This window comes from Stigmatopora argus, chromosome 20 (assembly GCF_051989625.1).
Source record: "Stigmatopora argus isolate UIUO_Sarg chromosome 20, RoL_Sarg_1.0, whole genome shotgun sequence".
In the NCBI taxonomy this organism is placed as follows: Eukaryota; Metazoa; Chordata; class Actinopteri; order Syngnathiformes; family Syngnathidae; genus Stigmatopora; species Stigmatopora argus.
The window spans coordinates 11,275,474-11,299,802 of record NC_135406.1 but is presented as its reverse complement, the minus strand read 5'-3'; the positions used below and the strand labels follow the sequence as shown (position 1 = coordinate 11,299,802).

Genomic DNA, 24,329 nt, shown 5'->3' with positions numbered 1-24,329 from the left:
GTGTGTTCTTGCATGACTAATTAAGCTTCCCTGTTTTTTCACCATTGTGGATTCTTGTGTGTATTTTTAAGTTTCCCTTCACTGTAAATCTTTGACAACAAACTGAACACGAAAATGGTTTTTCACCAGTGTGGATTCTTGTGTGTATTTTTAAGCTTTCTCTCTTTAAATCTTTAACCACAAACTGAACACGAAAATGGTTTTTCACCTGTGTGTGTTCTTGTGTGCCTTTTTAAGTTTCCCTTTTCTGTGAATCCTTGACCACAAACTGAACACGAGAATGGTTTTTCACCAGTGTGGGTTCTTGTGTGTATTTGTAAAACTTGCTCATCAGAAAAGGCTTTACCGCAAACTGAACACGAAAATGGTTTTTCACCAGTGTGGGTTCTTGTGTGTATTTTTAAGCTTCCTTTCTCTGTAAATCTTTTACCGCAAACTGAACACGAAAATGTATTTTCACCTGTGTGTGTTCTTGCATGACTATTTAAGCTTCCCTTCTGTGTGAATGTTTGACCACAAACTGAACACGAAAATGGTTTTTCACCTGTGTGTGTTCTTGCATGACTATTTAAGCTTCCCTTCTGTGTGAATGTTTGACCACAAACTAAACAAGAAAATGGTTTTTCACCTGTGTGTGTTCTTGCATGACTATTTAAGTGTGTCTTCTGTGTGAATGTTTGACCACAAAGTGAACACGAAAATGGTTTTTCACCAGTGTGGGTTCTTGTGTGCCTTTTTAAGTTTCCCTTGTCTGTGAATCCTTGACCACAAACTGAACACGAGAATGGTTTTTCACCAGTGTGTGTTCTTGTGTGTATTTTTAAGTGATGCTGTAGAGAAAAGGCTTTACCGCAAACTGAACACGAAAATTGTTTTTCACCAGTGTGGGTTCTTGTGTGCGTTTTTAAGTTTCCCTTCTTCGTAAATCTTTGACCACAAACTGAACATGAAAATGGTTTTTCACCTGTGTGTGTTCTTGCATGACTAATTAAGTGATCCTTCCGTGTGAATCTTTGACCACAAACTGAACACGAGAATGGTTTTTCACCAGTGTGGGTTGTTAAGTGGATTTGTAAAACTTGCTTATGAGAAAAGGCTTTACCGCAAACTGAACACGAAAATGGTTTTTCACCAGCGTGGGTTCTTGTGTGTATTTTTAAGCTTCCTTTCTCTGTAAATCTTTTACCGCAAACTGAACACGAAAATGTATTTTCACCTGTGTGTGTTCTTGCATGACTATTTAAGCTTCCCTTCTGTGTGAATGTTTGACCACAAACTGAACACGCAAATGGTTTTTCACCAGTGTGGGTTCTTGTGTGTATTTGTAAAACTTGCTTATCAGAAAAGGCTTTACCGCAAACTGAACACGAAAATGGTTTTTCACCAGTGTGTGTTCTTGCATGACTATTTAAGTGTGTCTTCTGTGTGAATGTTTGACCACAAACTGAACACGCAAATGGTTTTTCACCTGTGTGGGTTCTTATGTGCCTTTTTAAGTTTCCCTTGTCTGTGAATCCTTGACCACAAACTGAACACGAGAATGGTTTTTCACCAGTGTGGGTTCTTGTGTGTATTTGTAAAACTTGCTTATGAGAAAAGGCTTTACCGCAAACTGAACACGAAAATGTATTTTCACCTGTGTGTGTTCTTGCATGACTATTTAAGTTTCCCTTGTGTGTAAATGTTTTACAACACATTGTACATAAGGGTTTCACCCCGGTGTGGCTCCTCATATGTCTTTTCAAAGTAGACTTTTTCCCAAAGATTTTTCCACACTGAGAGCATTTCCAGAGTTTGCCGTCCTTAAGACCTTCATTGTCATAAAGCAAGTCTTCGCTTTCTGATAACGGAGCAATTAAATTGTCTGCTTGCCCTTCTGCTGAGGTGCCGTTAGGAGTCTCCGCCCCTCTCCCGGCCACGCCCAGATCATCTTCACTCTTGAAAGGCTCACCAGTTGAAACGGTGACATCTTCTTCCTCCTTTTTGATTTGCTGTTGAGGGAACTCTGGCTCCTCCTCTTTAATTTGGGTTAATGTTAAGGTGTGTGCAGGCTCTGCCCCTCTGCTGGTCACGCCCAGATCCTCTTCTCTCTTCAGGAATTCACCAAGTGACCAGGTGACATCATCTTCCTCCTTGATTGGAAGTCGCTCGTCTCTCATTTGTTGTTGAGGGAACTCTGGCTCCTCCTCTTTAATTTGGGGTAAGGTTAAGGTGTGTGCAGGCTCCGCCCCTCTGCTGGTCACGCCCAGATCCTCTTCCCTCTTCAGGAATTCACCAAGTGACCAGGTGACATCATCTTCCTCCTTCTTGATTGGAAGTCGCTCGACTCTCATTTGTTGTTGAGAGAACTCTGGCTCCTCCCCTTCGATTTGGGGGAGCTTGAGTTCCTTTTTAAGGCCAGCAGACTCTTTCCCATCAGGACCAAGATATTCTCTGAAACCTGCAAAGACACGAAAATAAATGATATGTATCATAATCTGTCTATCTAACGAGAAGTCCTTTAGGTTAGACTGGGAATGTAAAGTCTTATACTTATATCGGCGGTGGTTAGGCTCGTAACATGACATTAACTTGAAATTTAACTGAAATCAACTCAAATGACTATACACACCCACACATATTCGACCACATGGAACCATCTCAATAAGCTTGTATCTCCAATTTGTCTCATATCTCAAGGAAAAAAAAAGCTCGGAATTTAGCTCGTTTCTCAAATTTCCCGTAAATTGGGACACTCGTATGTCAAGGTATTCCTGTAATATGCTGGCTGCCACAGCAAATGTTCTATTAATAAGGAATAATTAAAGCACTTGCGGGTGACCCACATTGTAATCAACAGTTTGAGGAAAACAGAGTTCACCTTCAAAATTAAAGTACAATTAAGAGCACACCTACACATTTCAATGTTTAAAAATGTTTTGTTTTATTAAACCCAAAGGATTCTTTAATCTCATCTCATTTTCTGAACCGCTTTATCCTCATCAGAGTCGGGGGGGTGCTGGAGCCTATCCCAGCTGACTTAGGGCCAGAGGCAGGGGGGCACCCTGAATTGTTGGCCAGCCAATCGCAGGGCACAACAAGACAGACAACCATTCACACTCATACCTAGGAGCAATTTAGAGTGTCCAATCAGCCTACCATGTCTTTAGAATGTGGGAGGAAGCCGGAGTACCCGGAGAAAACCCACACGCGTCAAAATAAAAAGGTAAAAAAATTGAAAAAAAGCCTTTCTATAAATGGTCATTTTTAAAGAAACTAATGCTTTACTATACATGGTCTTTTTTATTATTAAAAAAAGCCTTACTATGCAAAGTCTATGCATGTCTATGGAGTGTGGGAGGAAACCGGAGTACCTGGAGGAAACCCACGCAGGCCTGGGGAGAACATGAAAACTCCACAAAGGTGGACTTGACCTGGATTTGAACCCAGGACCCCAGAGCTGTGAGGCCGACGCGCTAACCACTCGCTCCTCTGGGCCGCTTTTCACATTTTTAAGAACTTAAAAAAATTATAAAAATCTTCAGTGTTGAGTCCTTGTAGCAAGCGGAAGACATGGGAGTTGCTTCCGCTTGAAAAATAATTAAAAAAATAAAAAACATTTTCCCCATAAAAAATCCGCGATGTAGTGAAATGCTGAGGGATTACTGTACTTGAATTTGCAATTGCATTGCACAGATATAGCACTTCTACAATTAGCATTAAGCCTTAATGGTTTAGGAAATATATAGATATAAAAATGGACCCACCTTCTAGTCTGTGAAGGACAACTTTTGCATGCATTATTTTGCAAAATATCGAGTTTTCCTCGTGGAACGTTGCTGCTCTTTTCCCACACGTAAATTCTGATGGAGACGCCATTGATAGCTGCTAGCTAGGCTAAGTTAAAGAGGGCGCAAAGCTTCAAAGTTCTTCGACGACTTGAAGAGTTGTTCCTTTGATATATGCTAACAGGCTGAGCTAAAGTAGCCCGCAAAGCTTCAACGAGGTCTTGAAAATGATTTTGGCTGATATTTAAGGTCATAAAGTAGCTTATGCTAGACACGACGGGGACCCATAGGTTAAGTTTGGTGGCGAAAACTGCGCATGCGCGGTGGTAGCGTCACTTCCTTCGATTTATAAATGTAAGAGAGTCGGAAATAGGAAATAATTATTCTTCAAACGTTCTGACATGTGATTTGTGCAAAAAAATGATTGCGCAGGTTTTAATTAAATTAAACATAAATCACTTATATATATATAAGTGATTTATGTTTATATATATATATATATATATATATATATATATATATGTATATATATATATATATATATTTATGTGTGTGTGTGTGTATATATACTATATATATGTGTGTTTTTTAAAAAAAGTACCTTTTTATTTTGACATGTGTGGGTTTTAAAAAATAAAATAAAATCAGACTTAGGCTTGTCGTCATCATTGACTAGACAAAAACCTAATTGTCATCATACCCAGCTGCGTATGACGAAATTGAAGGTGCTTCTCCACGAAGTGCACTTTTCTCAGGCAAGAGTTCAGACTTGCTGGCATTCTGCCGTGATGGATACATCGCATCACCTCCCGAGCGCAACCAGCTCCCGGCGACTGCGAAGGATTGCCTCACCGATGCCAACAAAGAATAAAATGGATCACTTACCTCCCACTGTCTTCCTTACTTACCTAGTCAGCCAGCAGGAGGCAGATCGCCGCCCAACGTCCTTCATCTATCCTCCCTTTTCTCCGGGTACTCCGGCTTTCTCCCACATTCTAAAGACATGGTAGGCTGATTGGACACTAAATTGCTCCTAGGTATGAGTGTGAGCGTGAATGTTTGTCTGTCTTGTTGTGCCCTGCGATTGGCTGGCCAACAATTCAGGGTGCCCCCCTGCCTCTGGCCCTAAGTCAGCTGGGATAGGCTCCAGCACCCCCCCCCCCCCCGACTCGGATGAGGATAAAGAGGTTCAGAAAATGAGATGAGATTAAAGAATCCTTTGGGTTTAATAAAAGAAAACATTTTTAAACATTGAAATGTGTAGGTGTGCTCTTAATTGTACTTTAATTTTGAAGGTGAACTCTTTTTTCCCTCAAACTGTTGATTACAATGCGGGTCACCCGCGAGTGCTATACTTATTCCTTGTTAATTAAACATTTGCTGTGGCAGCCAGCGTATTTCAGGAATACCTTGACATACGAGTGTCCCAATTTACGGGAAATTTGAGAAACGAGCTAAATTCCAAGCATTTTTTTTCCTTGAGATATGAGACAAATTGGAGATACAAGCTTATTGAGATGGTTCCATGTGGTCGAATATGTGTGGGTGTGTATAGTCATTTGAGTTGATTTCAGTTAAATTTCAAGTTAATGTCATGTTACGAGCCTAACCGTCGCCAATATAAGTATAAGACTTTACATTCCCAGTCTAACCTAAATGACTTCTCGTTAGATAGACAGATTATGAAACATATCATTTATTTTCGTGTCTTTGCAGGTTTCAGAGAATATCTTGGTCCTGATGGGAAAGAGTCTGTTGGCCTTAAAAAGGAACTTGAGCTCCCCCAAATAAAAGGGGAGGAGCCAGAGTTCTCTCAACAACAAATGAGAGACGAGCGACTTCCAATCAAGAAGGAGGAAGATGATGTCACCTGGTCACTTGGTGAATTCCTGAAGAGGGAAGAGGATCTGGGCGTGACCAGCAGAGGGGCGGAGCCTGCACACACCTTAACATTACCCCAAATTAAAGAGGAGGAGCCAGAGTTCCCTCAACAACAAATGAGAGACGTGCGACTTCCAATCAAGAAGGAGGAAAATGATGTCACCTGGTCACTTGGTGAAAACCTGAAGAGGGAAGAGGATCTGGGCGTGACCAGCAGAGGGGCGGAGCCTGCATACACCTTAACGTTACCCCAATTTAAAGAGGAGGAGCCAGAGTTCCCTCAACAGCAAATCAAAAAGGAGGAAGAAGATGTCACCGTGTCAACTGGTGAGCCTTTCAAGAGTGAAGATGATCTGGGCGTGGCCGGCAGAGGGGCGGAGACTCCGAACGGCAGCTCAGCAGAAGGGCAAGCAGACAATTTAATTGCTCCGTTATCAGATACCGAAGACTTGCTTTATGACAATGAAGGTCTTAAGGACGGCAAACTCTGGAAATGCTCTCAGTGTGGAAAAACCTTTGGGAAAAAGTCTACTTTGAAAGCACATATGAGGAGCCACACTGGGGAGAAACCCTTATCATGTACAGTTTGTGGTAAAACATTTACACACAAGAGAAACTTAAATATTCATGCAAGAACACACACTGGTGAAAAACCATTTTCGTGTTCAGTTTGTGGTAAAAGATTTACAGAGAAGGGAACCTTAAAAAAGCACACAAGAACCCACACTGGTGAAAAACCATTTTCGTGTTCAGTTTGTGGTCAAAGATTCACACAGAAGGGACACTTAAATAGTCATGCAAGAATACACACAGGTGAAAATACATTTTCGTGTTCAGTTTGTGGTCAAAGATTCACACAGAAGGGACACTTAAATAGTCATGCAAGAACACACACTGGTGAAAAACCATTTTCGTGTTCAGTTTGTGGTAAAAGATTTACAGAGAAGGGAACCTTTAAAAAGCACACAAGAACCCACACTGTTGAAAAACCATTTTCGTGTTCAGTTTGTGGTCAAAGATTCACACAGAAGGGACACTTAAATAGTCATGCAAGAATACACACAGGTGAAAATACATTTTCGTGTTCAGTTTGTGGTAAAAGATTTACAGAGAAGGGACACTTAAAAACGCACACAAGAACCCACACTGGTGAAAAACCATTTTCGTGTTCAGTTTGTGGTAAACGATTTAAAGAGAAGAATACCTTAAAAAGGCACACAAGAACACACACAGGTGAAAAACCATTTTCATGTTCAGTTTGTGGTCAAAGATTTACACACAAGCAAAACTTAAAAAGGCACACAAGAACCCACACTGGTGAAAACCCATTTTCGTGTTCAGTTTGTGGTCAAAGATTCACACAGAAGGGAAACTTAAAAACGCACACAAGAACCCACACTGGTGTAAAACCGTTTTAGTGTTCAGTTTGTGGTCAAACATTCACACGGAAGGATCACTTAATTAGTCATGCAAGAACACACACAGGTTAAAAGCCATTCTCGTGTGCAGTTTGCGGTAAAGCCTTTTCTCAAAAGCAAGATTTCCCAAAACACAAGAATCCACGCTGGTGAAAAAACATTTTCCTGCTCGGTTTGTGGTCAAACATTTTCCCAAAGGAGAAGCTTAAAAGAACACTTATTAACCCACACTGGACAACAATGTCTTCCTGCTCAATTAAAAAGCTACACAATTGAAAAACCTGAAAAGAAGACATAACAACCCACAGTGGCGAAAAGCCCTTTCTTTGCTCAATTTGTGGTCCAACACATTGGTTAAAAATACTTATTAATTCATAATACTAAGTTTCTTGCCAAATATTTATTCATAAGACTTAAAAGAAACAAACGTGTGTGTGTATGTTATCTATTAATTGGCAAAAATGATGAGAATTCCTCGTGTCATTTTTGAATCATGTTGATAAAATTAGTCTGCTGTGAATTTGTCTCTGTTTGAAAAAGAGAAAACCAAGTCAAATGTTGTTTTATTTCATTTAATCTTCAACATTTTCTATTAGCTTTGTAAACTACATTCTTTTCCTTTTTTAAACTATAAGAACTGACTTTGGGTTCATTTTGGAGTAGTTTTCCATTTTATATTTATCCAAATGGATTTGATCTGTATGTAAATAGACCTGGCAGTTGGTATATGAAGTCAAATTTGAATTGTTTTTTTTTTTAAATTTTATTTTAATGTTGAACAAACGGATAATACTCAATATTCTTATGTATAATCATTAGTATGAAAAAAATATTGATGGCTTGAAACTTATCGTTGTGATTGTACATTGCTTTCACCTGTGGTCGCCTCCCATGTGTGTAACCCACCTGTTCTCCATGTCTCGTCAACCCATGCCTTACTGCGTCCTGCGGCTTTTTGTCCATTTTAATTTTTTGGGGTGTAATTTTTTATTTTGGGCTCAGGTTTTCAGTTTGCTTTTTGTGTTTTTAATTAAAACTCTTTATGTATACTGTAATGATTGTATTGACTCACTACTAGTGATGGGTTTGTGAGCATCACTTGTCGTTTACATACAGTGACCCACTGCTTCGCAGAATACTGACACCTGGTGGACGTTAAAACCCACTGCAGGAAACTATACAAAAAGCCCAAGGGTGCATTAACGTCAACTCGATTTCATGTGGGCCGGACTATTTTTATTTATTTATATATATATATACATATATATATATACACACATATATATACACACATATATATACACATATATATATATATATATATATATATATATATATATATATATATATATATATATATATATACATATATATATGTGTGTATATATGTATATATATATATATATATAGTGATACGTTGTTGTTTCTTCAATCCAACTTTTACTGTTATGACTAAAAATCTCCCGTGCCTCAAGCTATGTGCTAAGGCATCAATAATCGAATACCGATACTCTTTAACATGCCACACTTGCTATTTGGATCAAGGGATCAACAATCGAACACCGATAAACACATCCAATCCAAACTCCTTGTACCTCCCCAACATGCAATCGTTAATAAATCACACACCGTTTCATTAGACGCATATATATTATATATGGATGAACATCGAAACGCAATAGCGCTGGCTACCGGAAGCAGCCTATTTCAGGGAAAGTGAGGAGAAAGATAAATGAGGCTGTTGCCATGGTGTCCGGTTCAGAATATCATTACACCTCTGGTCCATGCCAGGCGTCAAAAACACGTAAGTGTCAGTAACAGACCATCATACTATTGGAAGCAGCAGCTGTCTGAACCACGTTACAATGATGGAGACAGACAATAAGGTCATTCCAGTAAAAAAAAAAAAAGTTTTCAAAAACCCAATGGAAGTAAGGAGGGATTTCAATAGTTAGTATTAAAAATAACAAGGAGATATTAAAACAAAACATTGTTGAGAAGCATGACTGAATCACCTCTTAGTCCCTCTGCTCTTGGGGTCACAATGACGTGTGTTGCCCCCAAAACAAACTCTGTTCACAAATAAGCTCGGTCTTGCGTCCGCACAGCAAAGTTCCATATGAACAAACGTTTAAACGGAAGCCTCGGTGAGTTAACATTCCTGAAAGGAGGTCAAATCATGCATATTAGGCGTACTCACGGTTTTGAGCAGCATGTAGGACAAGAAAACAAAACATCCCCTAAAATGTTCAGCAAACATATCCTTAAAACGTGTCCTCCAAAAACTGATGAAAGTTTAAAAATGCTGAGGCTTTGGAAAGACTCCTCTGGGCTCAAATGAGGTCTCTTTGTTGCTCACCGGGAACAGATCGCGGCTCGCACGAGTGCACGAGTGCTGAAGTCAGTCTCCTCCCACTTGAAGTGAGCGACTATGCAAAATAGCGCGGTAAGCAATGAAACCTGTTCTTTGGCAAACAGGGCACACCCACCACCCATCCATTCGGGTTTCAACTTTGTTGTTGAAGTAGCGGTGTCCAATCTGCGGCCCGCGGCCCCACTGATGCCCCCTGTCCTGTTTTTATTGGCCCACAGCAGGGGTCTCAAACTTGCGGCCCGCGGGCCAACTGCGGCCCGCGGGACGATAATTTGCGGCCCCCGTCTTAATATGAAAGATCAATTTATTTATTTTTTTTATTTATTTTTTTATTTTATTTTATTTTTTTTACCCCTTTCCCCATGATGGCGCCGTTTAAGTGGCAGCCAGTGGCAGTAGCTCTGTCCACTCATGTTTTTCTTGTTTTACAGCATGTTTTACATGAAAAATTAGAGGGAACATTGACATGCACCTGCTTGTGGTGTGCCGATAGTGAGCAATGATGATGTCGTGACCGGATGATTCGCCTAAAGACGTTTCGCCGACGGACGTTTGACAGACGGACAGGTCGTACTAGTATTTGTTAGTTTAATGATTAAATACAAATACTAGTATTTGTATTTAATCATTAAACGCTGTTTTCAGCTGGATTTGACCGAATTTGAGAGCATTTTGAGCCGTTTGGCGAATGGACGTCTATAGACGTTTTTTTGCCTCCATCGCGATATCATCCAGTATTTGTATTTAATCATTAAATGCTGTTTTAGGATGGATTTGACCCGATTGCTGTCATTTTACGGCTCGGTTCTGCTACATCTGCCTGCCCAAGAGTGCTTATTCCCGGACTGCCATTGATGGTAGACGAACATTGATTTTTACTATAATTTGGACAACACCGGCGGCGGGCCGGATTAAAAATCCTAACGGGCCGAGGTTGAAAAACTTGTACACACACGATCCGGCGGGGCGAGCGTTCGAATCCCGTTTCGGCGAAACCTCCGTTCGGCCGAATGGACGTTCGGTGGAACGTCCATTCGGCGACCTGCCCGTCTGTCAAACGTCCGTCGGCGAAACGTCCGTCGGCGAAACGTCTTTAGGCGAATCATCCGAGTACCGATGATGTCGCTCACACTGGTACTCAGTGCGCTCAGGGAGGTTGTCTTTCTGCTCAGACCAACAAAAAATTAGAGGGAACTTTGGTTCGGAGCTGAATGAACCAATCATGGTGAGGTATACGGCTCTGGAGGGCGGGACATCGGCCGGGCTGTCCAGTGCCTCGCTCACTCACTCATTCATTCCTCCAATCAGCTGGGCGGAGGAGAAGCCGTGAGGCCGATCACTCCGCTCGGCGCGCACACTCCTCCGCTGCTCTCAGCATAGAACTGAATGAGGCGCTATGATCCGTGATCCAGCCTGTGTCAGTGTCTGTAGCCATCTCCGCGATTGAAACGGAGAGCGAAAGTGCACATGCGCCACAAACCCGCGCGACTGAATGTGAAAGATCAACCCGAGACTCATTCCAAGTGGAAAAACATATTACAGAGCCCCAGAGATGTCTCTTTCAAAGCCTGCCGTGAAGAGAAAGGTCGGTGATGAGCACAGACAGTTTCAAGAAAAGTGGGGAGTGCAATATTTCTTTGTTGAACACAGGGGCACCCCGACGTGTCTCATTTACACTGAAAAAGTTGCGGTGCACAAGGAATACAATTTGAAACGTAATTGTACTATGAGACATGCTGAGGAGTACGAAAAATACCAGGGAGATGAGAGAGCCAACCAGGTTGCCAGTCTTAAAACACGTCTTCTGAGGCAACAGGATCTCTTCAAGAAGGCTACCAAAGACAGTAATGCAGCAGTCAAAGCTAGCTACGCCGTTTGTGAGTTGATTGATCCTGTGCTAAGTGATCCCAAATGGCTCATGGACTTGGCTTTTCTTGTTGATATCACACATGAGCTTAATGTACTGAACAAGAAGCTACAAGGCCAGGGGCAACTTGTCAGTGCTGCCTATGACAACGTGAGAGCATTCTGCACTAAACTTGTGTTATGGAAAGCCCAGCTCTCTCAGGCAAACCTTTGCCATTTCCCAGCATGCAAGGCTCTCGTGGATGCAGGCACACCATTCAGTGGTGAGAAGTATGTTGAGGCCATTTCGAAGCTACAGGAGGAATTTGATCACAGATTTGCAGACTTCAAGACACACAAAGCCACATTTCAAATTTTTGCGGACCCCTTCTCCTTTGATGTGCAAGATGCCCCTCCTGAGCTTCAAATGGAGCTCATTGACCTGCAGTGCAACTCTGCACTCAAAGCCAAGTTCAGGGAGGTGAGTGGAGAAGCAGACAAGCTTGGGCAATTTTTGAGAGAGTTGACCCCCAGCTTCCCTGAACTTTCCCGAAGGTTCAAGCGGACCATGTGCCTTTTTGGGAGCACATACTTGTGTGAGAAGCTCTTCTCCACCTTGAACTTCAATAAGTCCAAGTACAGGTCCAGACTTACTGATGAGCATCTTCAAGCTCTACTGAGGGTCTCCACTGCTTCCTCCCTCAAGCCAAATGTGACTATGTGAGAAGAAGCGCTGCCAGGTCTCTAGCAGCAAGGAGTAGGCAAAAGAAGCCGTGTTCAGAATATTTCATGTTCAATGTTCCATTCAAGTTCAGAAAGTTAAAGGTTAAAGAGCTGTTAATACAGACATTTGAAACGGAATAAAAATAATTCATTTTCTCTACTTAGCCAGCCAGTGTATATCTACTGTATGCTCATTAGTATTATTTGGTTTTATATTACTGATTGATTTATTTTTTATTCATCTTTAAGTTAATTTATTTAATTCATTATTTTTTTGTTAAAAAATAAAGATATTTGATAACGTTGGAAAGTTTTATCAGTGCTTTTCTTGTGGAAATCCTGATGCGGCCCAGTCTCACCCAGACTCGGCCTCTAGCGGCCCCCAGGTAAATTGAGTTCGAGACCCCTGCTCTAGAGTAAGATAAATTGCCTAAAATGATTTATTTTGCCGTAACATAACAGTTTAGCTATCTGATATTTGCACTTGCGGGCATCACATAAAAATCATGGCCACTTTGCACATAGCTGGTTAGCTCAGTTGGTCAGAGCGAGGTGCTAATAATGCCAAGGTCGTGGATTTGACCTCCATATGGGCCATGACCTCTCCGTAGTCATTTGAAATTGCCTATTCCAACTTCTTTTGCCGTAACATAAGTGTTTAGCTAGCTGAAGTGTTGCATTTGCGTCATCACGCAAAAAAATGCCTTTTTCATGGCTGGTTAGCTCGGTTGGTCAGAGCGTGGTGCTAATCACGCCAATGTCGTGGGTTCGACCCCCGTACGGGCCATCACCTCTCCGTAGTCTTTTGAAATTGCCGACTACAACTTCGTTTGCCGTAACATAATTGTTTAGCTAGCTGACGTGTTGCATTTGTGTCATCACGCAAAAATCTGGATTTTACGGCACATGGTCAGTTAGCTCAGTTGGTCAGAGCATGGTACTAATAACGCCAATGTCACGGGTTCGACCTCTGTACGGACCACGACCTCTCTGCACCATTTGAAATTGCCTACTATAGCTGCTTTTGCCGTAACATAACTGTTTAGCTAGCTGACGTGTTGCATTTGCGTCATAAGGCAAAATCTGGATTCCCACCCACGTGGCCAGTTAGCTCAGTTGGTCAGAGTGTGGTGCTAATAACGCCAAGGTCGTGGGTTCAACCCCCACATGTGCCATGACCTCTCTGTGATAGTTGAAATTGCCTAATACACTTCTTTTGCCCAAATATAACATAATGTCTTGTCTTGATGTTTCCTCAGTTTCTGTGATCTGATAAATTCTCAGCTCCACAAGGCAGAAGACGCCACCCAGGATGTGAATCATCTCAGTGAGGGAATACTTGAGGTTTGTTCCCACCACATTTCTGTCCTTCCCAAATTGTTGTGAAATTAAATTTGTCTTCATACTCAAGCGGGCAGAACAGTGTTTCTCAACTTTGCTTAGCCTCCAATGAGGAAGCCTGTAGAAAATGATAATAGGATTACTCTTAATAATCGTCACAAGTGCAAAAATCTCCAAATAAAGATGTAAAAACTCTTAAAATAGAATCAACAAAATGCTGTAACAGAGTTGTCTATCTGTCTGGTAAGTTGACTGAGCTACCTTGCTAATGCTAGTGGGTTAATTATCTGAACCTTAGCTTTTCATGCTAATTGCTAGCATGCGCGAGTATGAGTTTAGACACAGTTGTCGTATGTTCTATCAATATTAGAATATAATAACACATCACAAAATATTTATAGTTTAGGATTGTGGTCACATTTTTCACTCTTTCATGGATATCTTTTTAACTTTATGCTAAAAGCTAAGCTAACCACAAGTGACATATGTGACACATGACACTTCTTGAGAGTAATTACTTGCCCAAGACGCTAAACAAAAAGTGCATAACCTGATGACAACACTTTTTTTCACAATTGAATATAACTTTTACAAATGGAAGTATAGTTCTATAACCATAAAGATACAATTCAATCTTAAATTGCCGTCCAGAATAATTTATCGCATTTCCCTTCCCAGTACGTGTATGAGACCAACGAAAACAGCGACAAAGTGGTCCTCGGGAAAGGCACGTACGGGGTGGTGTATGCCGGCAGGGACGTTAGCAGCCATCAAGAAGATTCCAGAAAAGGACAGCACGTGAGTGGATTGTTTGTCCTTCCACTTGACAGCCACTAACAAACACAAATATTCCCAGCCGCTCCACGAGGAAATCTGCCTGATCAAGCAACTGAAGCACCGGAATATCGTCCAGTATCTGTGCTCCCTCAGCGAGGACTCTTTCATCAAGATCTTCATAGAAGAAGTCCCAGGAGGTTTGTAGACAAAGCAGTGTTGATGAATAAATCCCAAATACAGTGGTAACTCGAGATACGAGCTTAATCCGTTCCGTGACTGAGCTCGTATGACAAGTTACTCGTAACTCGAGGTAAAGTTTCCCATTGAAATGAATGGGAAACAAATTAATTCGTTCCAACTCTCTGAAAAAAACACCAGAAACAGGATATTGGATTGAAAAAAAAGTTTTATTTCTTATAATTCGCCATATATTGACAAAGTAATAAATAAAGAGTGGTTTAATAGAAATAAAGTGTTTAATCTAACTAAAATTGGGCAGATTTTGCCGAGGGGAGAGGGGCACAAAAGGGGCGGGGGGCTTCGTTTTTTTTCTTCCACACAACGCACTCGTAAACGGAACAAACACTCCACCCTCACGTTCGCTATCGATGGGCTGTTTGCTGTCGTACTATTCCCTTCAAAATATTCCGAAAATGATGCACACAAATGTCCTCACAATCGAATAACGCACGACCACTTGCCAACGAGCAGCAGTCTTTTATCAGCGATCGCGCCGCTGCTCATGTTGTTGTTGTTGTTGGGCCACCTCAGGCGCTTGAGGATTACCCTCAGCAGCGCTAGAGCTGTCACTGGAACGCGGATTAGTTCATCCAGGGGGTAGCCGGAGGTGTGGGGCAGTGCGAATATCTCCGGCTGGATGAAAAACGTAGGGCGCCACGTTCCTGGGTGGCAGCTCTGGGTGGTTTTGTTGGATTCGCATGGGAGCTTCGGGGGCGCTGGCTAGCGGCTCCTTTTAGCTTGTAGCATCTGTGTTCGCATCCCCTCGAACGGCGCCTAGTGCCATTGCCTGTCGGCGTTGTGCGCACGAGTATACTTCATTACCCAGAAAGCCCTCTTTTCACCGCGCATGCGCGTTGTGCGTTTCCTGGTCTGAATAGCTCATCCGGTGCTCGTAAATATTGTTATACACGAAAGATATGCCAAAAAAAATGCCATGGCAACCTGGCTTGGTCGCATCACGAAACTTTGACCGCATCACGGGCGAATTATTCGATCGAAATTTCCCCCGTAAGACGAGCATTCCGTATGACGAACGGTCGTATGACGAGGTACCACTGTACTGTATTTTCACAACTATAAAATGCACCTTGTGATAGGGTGCAGTCTCGTTTGAGGGTATATTTTCAGTTTTTTGTCAATACATTGGACGCCTCATCCGATAAGGCACTAGCATGACACTAGGCTTGCGTATATTATGCTATCCGCTAGCGTACCTATGTTATGCTATCCGCTAGCGTGCCTATGTTATGCTATTCGCTAAAGTACCTATGTTATGCTAGCCTCTAGCGTACCTGTTTTGCTAGCCGCTAGCGTACCTGTTAAGCTAGCCGCTAGCGTACCTATGTTTTGCTATCCGCTAGCGTACCTGTTATGCTAGCCACTAGCGTATGTTATGCTATCTGCTAGCATACATATGTCATGCTATCCGTTAGCATATGTTATACTATCCGTTAGCATATGTTATGCTATCCGCTAGAGTACCTATGTTATGCTATCCGCTAGCGTGCCTATGTTATGCTATTCGCTAGAGTACCTATGTTATGCTAGCCTCTAGCGTACCTATGTTTTGCTAGCCACTAGCGTACCCGTTAAGCTAGCCGCTAGCGTATGTTAAGCTAGCCGCTAGCATATGTTATGTTAGCCACTAGCGTATGTTATGCTAGCTGCTAGCGTACCTATGTTTTGCTATCCACTAGCGTACCTGTTATGTATTCGGATTTTCTGTTTTAACAATTGGGAAAAACAACTGCAATGTGTCACTGTCAATCATGAGTACTGAAAATGCAAATTTGAACTAAATAAATCATACTGGAAAAAGAAAAATTGCTCCAGCGTCTATAACCCATGAGACTTTTTAAACAATTTCCAAAATGGGCCTTAATATGTGACTCAAAGTCATGTTTTGGTATACATTTCTGCAATATTGAGTTCTTACTTGTGAGTACTAAGTGTCTTTCTCAAACTGATGAATTTATTGAATCCATATTGGCAGATTTACAAATAACACCTAGATAACTAATAACACACAAAAACGAAAATTAGCTTTAAAAAAATAGACAATTTGTGAAATAAAATAAATACACAAAAATTGACAAAACACCTCGTTGGCTGAGTACCAAGAGGAATTAGCCTGGGTTTTATTCTTTATTTCTCTTTATATTACTTTAGCTTGCAACTTTCTGGCTGAGCTTGTCTCGTGCTGCCTTTCTCTTACCGAGAGCGCTTCTTCTGCTGCACATATCTTCCCATTTACCAAACGTACGCTCGCTCAAGCGCCACTGCACCCACTACAGGAGGTATGGTGAAACTGACATTAAAATACAAAAAAAAATACAGTGAAACTAAAATGTGGCAGTTACATATCAATTGCCAGATAAGTTTAGTTACATGCCAATCAAATCCGTTTGGATAAATATAAAAGTGTAATAGAACTACAAAATGAACCCAAAGTCAGTTCTGGTGAAGTTGTTAACTGCGCAAGGAAAAGGAGTTCTCCCCTTTGTGGATTCTCATGTGGGTTCTTAAATTTTGCTTTTGAGAAAAGGCTTGACCACAAAATGAGCAGGAAAATGTTTTTTCGCCAGTGTGGGTTCTTGTGTGACTACTAATTAACCTTTTCTTCCGTGTGAACGTCTGACCACAAACTGAGCACGAAAATGGTTTTTCACCAGTGTGGGTTCTTGTGTGGCGTTTTAACTTGTGCTTGAGAGAGAAAGATTTACCACAAATCGAGCACGAAAACGTTTTTTCACCAGTGTGGGTCCTTGCGTGGATAATTAAGTCCTGCTTTCGAAAGCAAGCGTGACCACAAATTGAGCAGGAAAATGGTTTTCCACCAGTGTGGGTTCTTGTGTGGCTTTTTAAGTTTGCTTTCTGTGTGAATGTTTTACCACAAACGGACCACAAAAACGGTCTCTGCCCAATGTGGGTTGCCATATGTCTTTTCAAAGTAAACATTTTACCAAAGGTTTTCCCACACTGAGAACATTTGCAGAGTTTGCCGCCACTGGGATTTTTCTTAAGACCTTCATCGTCATCATTATCATAAAGCAAGTCGTCACTATCTGATGGAGGAGCAATAAAAGCTTCTTCTTGCCATCCTTTTGTTGAGTCGCTGCCGTGCAGAGGCTCAGCCCCTCCGCTGGCCACGCCAAGATCATCTTCTCTCTTCAAGGACGCACCAGTTGACCAGGTGACATCTTCTGCCTCCTTTTTTATTTTAAGTTGCTCTTCTCTCTCTGTCTTGGGGGAACTCTGGCCCCTCCTCTTCGATTTGAGGGGGCTCAACATCCTCTTTGGCACCAGAAAACTCTGACACCTTCCCATCAGGACCAAGATATTTTCTGAAACCTGCAAAGACCCCAAGATAAATTATATATTTTATAAACTGTCTATTATTCTATCTAGAGGTTCTTTATGTTAGACTGGTAATTAAGTCTTATGCTTATATTTGCAGTGGTTAGGCTGGACTAATATGCTGGTCGCTACAGTAACGAAGCTAAACAGAAGAGGATGCCATTCATTCGTGATGTTGTCAACATAGCACTACTGTAGTATTCTCATCAATAGCCAAAGGGGTTTAAACGTTTTTTTAAAGTGTATTTCACTAAAAAAAGGACTATTGGTCAGTAAAGTAACCTCACAGGCCCTTGAAGTTTTTCCAAATCTTTTTTGAGCCTCTTCTTTGCAGATATTCGCTTGTATTTTTGAGATTTTAATTTATTTGGAATCCTTTTAGAAAAGGGTGAAGCATCAAATATAAATTTTAATCATTTTTAATTAAAAAGGAAAAATGACAGCTATTCTTTTTTTGTTGACATTAAAAAAATGGAAAAGGAGCCAACTTTCAGTTTTATCGATTTATTTTTCTAAATCAATAATTTTGAAATATATATATATATATATATATATATATATATATATATATATATATATATATATATATATATATCCTTTTTATGATTTCATATTTTTATATGCATTACAGTATGAAAATGGGAAATAGTTGTTATGATTTATACTTTTCCCATGATTTATTCTGCATGATTTTTTTTGTACTGTTTTATTGTCTTAAAATCAAGCTTTGTATCTTCTGTCGACCTGAGAATTTTTAAATAAATCAATTGCAGCGCACAAAAAAGCCCTTTTATAACACATTGAGAGAATATATAAATATAAAAAGTGAACCCACCTTCTAGTCCAGGGGTGGCCAACCAGTCAGAGACTAAGAGCCACTTTTTTTACTGTGTTACTGCAAAGAGCCACATCATACATGGGCACACACAGACCTCTGCTCCACTGTTCCCTCTAAGCTGCGCGAGTGCGCAATTGCGCACTACTCTCGTCTTCTCTGCGCAGCAGCAATCCTATGGCGCGCAGTAAAAAAAAAAAACGGATTTTTTATTTTTTTATTTTAATTTTAATTTTATTTTTTACCCCTTTCTTCATGATGGAGCCGTTTAAGCGGCAGCCAGTGGCAGTAGCTCTGTCCACTTAGTTTTACAGCATGTTTTACATGAAAAATTAGAGGGAACATTGACATGCACCTGCTTGTGGCAGGTGTGATACTGGTGTGCCCATAGCGAGCAATGATGATGTCGTGACCGGATGATTCGCCTAAAGACGTTTCGCCGACGGACGTTTGACAGACGGACAGGTCTCCGAATGAACGTTGGTTCAAACAGTGTTTAATGATTAAATACAAATACTAGTATTTGTATTTAATCATTAAACGCTGTTTTCAGCTGGATTTGACCGAATTTGAGAGCATTTTGAGCCGTTTGGCGAATGGACGTATATGGAATTTTTTTTGCCTCCATCGCGATATCATCACGACATTTTACCGAGGAATTCACTTCCCTGGGCTCGGTTCTAATGTCCAAAGAGCTCCAGTATTTGTATTTAATCATTAAACGCTGTTTTCGGCTGGATTTGACCGAATTTGAGAGCATTTTGAGCCGTTTGGCGAATGGACGTATATAGACGTTTTTTTGCCTCCATCGCGATATCATCACGACATTTTACCAAGGAATTCACTTCCCTGGGCTCGGTTCTAATGTCCAAAGAGCTCCAGTATTAGTATTTAATCATTAAATGCTGTTTTAGGATGGATTTGACCCGATTGCTGTCATTTTACGGCTCGGTTCTGCTACATCTGCCCGCCCAAGAGTGCTTATTCCCAGGCTGCCATTGATGGTAGACTAACATTGATTTTTACTATAATTTGGACAACACCGGCGGCGGGCCGGATTAAAAATCCTAACGGGCCGTATATGGCCCGCGGGCCGAGGTTGAAAAACTTGTACACACACGATCCGGGGGCGGGGCGAACGCGCGAATCCCGTTTCGGCGAAACCTCCGTTCGGCCGAATGAACGTTCGGCGGAACGTCCATTCGGCAACCTGCCCGTCTGTCAAACGTCCGTCGGCGAAACGTCTTTAGGCGAATCATCCGAGTACCGATGATGTCGCTCACACTGGTACTCAGTGCGCTCAGGGAGGTTGACTTTCTGCTCAGACCAACGAAAAATTAGAGGGAACATTGCTCTGCTCAGCCAGATTTATTGAAAATGACCCACAGCAAGATAATGACAGTTATTTTTTTCAACAGTTAACATTGTGTGCACTGTCACACACACACACATAAACTCTCAGTTAAAGCAAGTCCACAAACAAAAATATAACAATTTTCAATGACATTTTTCTCTTACTATGCTGCTTAGTGGGACTTCTGGCATTCCTTGTCCTGAACAATCCTCCTCAAATCTGGCTTGTATTCCGTTGTTGCCACTCGAAGCAACTCTTTCACATGAGTGTCAGTCAAAACAGATCGATGCTTTGATTTCACATGTTTCAGGGTGGAAAACACAGACTCGCAGACGTACGTTGACCCAAACATCGACAGGATCTTTAGCGCAGCTCGTTTGATGTTGGGGTATTTTTCCATCGGAACTCCAGAACTCAATGGTCCCTTCCCTGAAAACAGCTTTCAGTTGATCCTCCTCTTAAAGATCAATCATCTCCAACTCCGCCGCAGCCTCATCTGTGACGAGCGGGATTTTCAAACAGTCCATCTCCGCATTAAATGGGTCGACAAGGAACGTAATCTGTGGTCTTTTCAGTTGTAGATCACGGAAGCGGGTCACAAAGCTTTCGTGCAAGTTTTCAATCAGCGTTGCATATCTGTCTCTTTTCTTTTTCAGGGCGGCACTGGTGACATGTTCACTGGCTTTCAGCAGAGTGGGAAAATGCGTTAAATCTTTTTTTTGAATTTGCGTCTTGAACAGTTTCAGTTTGTTGATAAACGTACAGCGCCGTATGTGGCGATAGTGCGGTATTTGCTGAAGTTGGTGGATCTCGTGAATCTAGCGGTCGGGTAAATTAATCTCTTGAATGGGGTTGTTACGGTGTGTTTGACCATGGTTTACACTTACGCCTTACGCCAGAATATCGCTTAAAGAGCCGCATGAAATCAGCCAAAGAGCCGCATGCGGCTCTAGAGCCGCGGGTTGGCCACCCCTGTTCTAGTCTGTGAAGAACAACTGTTGCATGCATTATTTTGCAAACGATCGAGTGTTCCTCGTGGAACACTCCCACACGGGAATTCTGATGGAGGAACCTTTGATAGATGCTAGCAGGCTAAACTAAAGTAGGCCGCAAAGCTTCAACGAGGCTTTAGACGCCTTAAAGATGATGTTGACTGAAACTTAAGACGGAAGAGTAGTTAAGCAAGACACATCGGCCACGCGTGGGTTTAGTTAAGTGGTGGAAATTGAGGAAAAACTTGACGCGCTACGGTCACGACAAGATTGTGACTGGGGACGCAACCTTGACTTTTGGGGTTGCGCATGCGCGGAACATTGCGTCACTTCTGCAACTCGAGCGTCACTTCTTTCGGTGGCATTAGGTTTATTAAAAACAAGAGAGTCGAACATAGGAAATAATTATTCTTCAAATGGTCTGACATATGGTTTGAATAAAAATATTTTCGTAGGTTTGAATTTACGACATAAGTCACCATGAAGAAGGTTGCGGCTCAAAAGGAGGCGACGCAATATGCGCAAGCGCAGAACAAATTGACAAATTATCAAGGAACCATTGCTGTTTTGCCAAATGGAATCACGAGAGACGAAGTTCTTCAACGAAAATGTACTGTTGGAATAATGATTCAAACCTTTTAAATCATTATTAGTAATATTTAATTAAAAAAGGAAAAACATCTTTCAACAAATTCTGCTTACAACTTCGAAGGAGATGCCTTGTGACGTCGTCTCAGTCCACAGTGCATTCTGCCGAGCGGCATACTCTTCGGTCCATTTAGCGGCACATAACCAAAACATTCAAAGGTAATCTGATTTAAACAATTGCATACGCAAAAACAACTGTCTCAACTGTTTTGAACAATTGTATAAGCTCAACCGAATAACATCATGAAGGTTATAAAAACACTGTCACAACAATCTGTTTTTATCGGAACACCTGCGTAAGAATTTGCACAATAAGCAAAACAACGGCATTATTATTTGCACCAGTAAGCATAATAATTTCTTTATAAGGTAAACAAAGCAAAGCAGTTTAATGTAAACAAAGCAGTATTTTCAAATCTGCTGCTGGAGTCTTCGTCATAACATTTGGTAGAAGTGTCCGTAACGCCGTGACCTCTTTTTCTTCGCCCTTGAAGAGTCGACTGTGCAGGAAAAAAGTCCATCTTCCCATGACTTGATTTATAACCTTACTACTTATTGAAAAATGCTTACAACACATATAGAATATTCCATAATAATTCTAACATTCCCTCCTTTTACTATATGTTTGTTATTCATTTTATGACAAATTCAAAAGAAGAGGGATATCACCGTTGGCTGTTTTAATTTTACCCGCTTAGGCTCTACTCGTTCGGCAGGTCTGAAAAGCAGAAAATAAGATCATTTTCGTCCAATCCATCCTCAGAATTACCATGCTCCTGGAATTCACTGTTAGTGTCAGCACGTTTCATCAGTAGGGGATATAATTCATGCAATTTGGAATTTGTAGGGGCAATCGCAGTGGTTATAAGTCGGCTTATCAAAGATCTTAAGCAGGGAATAATACAACACCCACATAATGTCAAAATCGTAGCAAAAAGGGCTAATAATTAGGCCAAATCATTATTAGTGAGGCCACTAATCTGTCAGCGGACATTATTCTACTCCAGGATGCTTTTTCATCTTGCGGTTTAGGGTCTGCAGGCCATCGTTGGCCCTGGTGTGGGACCCAGTGGGGGGCGTGTTGTTGAGTGCAACATTTTCAAACGTTGCATACGCCCCCTGCTCCTTCAAGAAGCATTTCAACCACTGCACGATCCTGGAACGCCATCAGACTAGTGGCTGCCAGTTGTTCCTTTATCGCCACAAATCCCTGTTCAGTATAATTTCCAAGTTTTTGGACATTATAATGCAGGTAATTTATCCAATCAACATTTTTGTTTGGAGTAATTAAAAGAAAAATATACTCCCAACCTGCTGCGATCTGATTAGCCAACTTATACTCATCTGGTACGCCCCGTGGATGCCAATCGCATCAATGTATGTCGGATCACCCTCTCTCCATGCGACGCCGTCGCGAGGGGCCCGCCATTATACCGGATTTCTGTGCAGCCAAATGTATCTCCTCTACTGTAGATGGAAAAACAGACACTGGTAATAGCAGTGAGACCAAGGCACAAAGTCCTGCTGTCATTTTGGCAGGAGTCGTATAATTTGTTTTGACCCCACCACCACCATAGGTCAGAACGTGGAATCAGGGGTGCAGTCTGTTTTAGGACGTGGGCACACCACGTCACATTTATCGCTCCCAGTGCCGGACCGTGCCCTGTGAGGACTAAGCAGGTAAAATGATTAAACGCGCAACATGTGTTGAAAAGTTAGGCTTGTCCTTTGCTGCCGTTGTAACTGGGTAGACATTATTCCATTTCATACATTTTGGGCTTACATCTTCTTTTGTCATTATCTCCTTTACACAATCAGGGGTAATTTGCACGGGTACTACTCTTAAGAGAGGTCGGCCCCCATACATGTTATACAGGTTTGATACAGGTTTGATTTATAATAGCTGCATTTTCCATCAACAATAACCAATTATTTCTTACCGCCTCCCGTTTGGGAACTCCCCGTTGCAGAAATGAATTCTCTGGTCATCTCAGATTTTAATTTTACTATGGCGGATCCGGGTGTTTCCATCTCTGACGACCTTCCCACCGTCTCCATAGACATGGTTCCACCTGCCCATGGACTTTAGGAAAAACGTCAGACAAGGATCCACAAGTTAATTTGTCAGTCTGAATTATGATTTGTAATGCCCCCACCGTATGGGTTAATTTTATCGAAGGCCTGATGGGTTTTTCGCACACGTGTGTCATCCAAGCTTGCCAATCTAGACCAGTTTCTGCAACAAGGTTTCCCCAATCTGTTTTAGGACTGTTATGTACCACACATACTCTATAAAATCCATGTGTATCCTTTGAAATGGATATGTAGCTTTTGTAGCTTGACATAAGGGGGAATCGCCCGTGTTTTGGCCATATATCTGCATATAGATTGAATATATAACCTCCCCCTTTTTTGAGGCATGAAATTTACCATGACTCAAAATGGTAGCCCTCCTAGATAAGACCTTTTTTTTTTTGTTTAGCCCCCCAGGTTCCCAAAATTTCCCATTGCAGAAATCAAAAATTTCATTTGGCGAAATTCTTTTCTTTTTGTTTCTGTCCTACTCTGCCACCGCCGTCCTTGAAAGGCTTATCAGCGATTTCAGAAATATTCCACCTTGATATTAGAATATTGATATATCTTGGTGGCCAGCCAATTAAAACACAAAAGACTGACACTCATCCACGCTCGCACTCATAATCAAGGAATTTGCTTTGAGTGCTCCCCCAATCATCCACAATTTTGGTTTGTTGGAGTAAAACTGGAGTACCCAGAGA

The 24,329-nt window shown here is 41.5% G+C and overlaps 2 protein-coding genes, 1 long non-coding RNA gene and 2 other non-coding genes across 6 annotated transcripts in view; 4 read left to right on the top strand and 1 right to left on the bottom strand.

The window, feature by feature from the left end:
• LOC144065511 (uncharacterized) overlaps positions 1 to 24,329 on the bottom strand; it is a 63,870-nt gene that overhangs the window by 1,226 nt on the left and 38,315 nt on the right. The window contains exons 1-2 of one of the 2 annotated variants that reach the window (XM_077588428.1): positions 3,747 to 4,057; positions 1 to 2,440 (exon numbers count right to left, since the gene is read on the bottom strand). The exon at positions 1 to 2,440 is cut by the window's left edge and continues 1,226 nt beyond it. In XM_077588428.1, the coding sequence (XP_077444554.1) occupies positions 174 to 2,440; positions 3,747 to 3,858 (2,379 nt within the window). In that variant the 5' untranslated portion in view covers positions 3,859 to 4,057 and the 3' untranslated portion in view covers positions 1 to 173. Of the gene's footprint in view, positions 2,441 to 3,746; positions 4,058 to 24,329 lie in introns of those variants that run through there. The other variant, XM_077588427.1, reaches the window with a different exon arrangement.
• LOC144065591 (uncharacterized) lies at positions 4,417 to 8,121 on the top strand. The gene is made up of 2 exons (XM_077588567.1): positions 4,417 to 4,773; positions 5,484 to 8,121. Exon 2 carries the CDS (start codon positions 5,591 to 5,593, stop codon positions 7,064 to 7,066), a length of 1,476 nt encoding a protein of 491 aa, XP_077444693.1. The 5' UTR covers positions 4,417 to 4,773; positions 5,484 to 5,590; the 3' UTR covers positions 7,067 to 8,121.
• On the top strand, positions 10,794 to 14,565 carry LOC144065680 (uncharacterized). The gene is made up of 3 exons (XR_013297264.1): positions 10,794 to 13,352; positions 14,028 to 14,147; positions 14,206 to 14,565. It is a non-coding gene; the product is annotated as an uncharacterized LOC144065680 (long non-coding RNA).
• trnai-aau (transfer RNA isoleucine (anticodon AAU)) lies at positions 12,722 to 12,795 on the top strand. The gene has a single exon. It is a non-coding gene; the product is annotated as a tRNA-Ile (tRNA).
• On the top strand, positions 13,110 to 13,183 carry trnai-aau (transfer RNA isoleucine (anticodon AAU)). Its single transcript has one exon. It is a non-coding gene; the product is annotated as a tRNA-Ile (tRNA).

Coding starts and splice junctions, on each gene's coding strand:
- LOC144065591 (XM_077588567.1), top strand. CDS start 5,591: ATGAGAGACGAGCGACTTCCAATCAAGAAGGAGGAAGATGATGTCACC.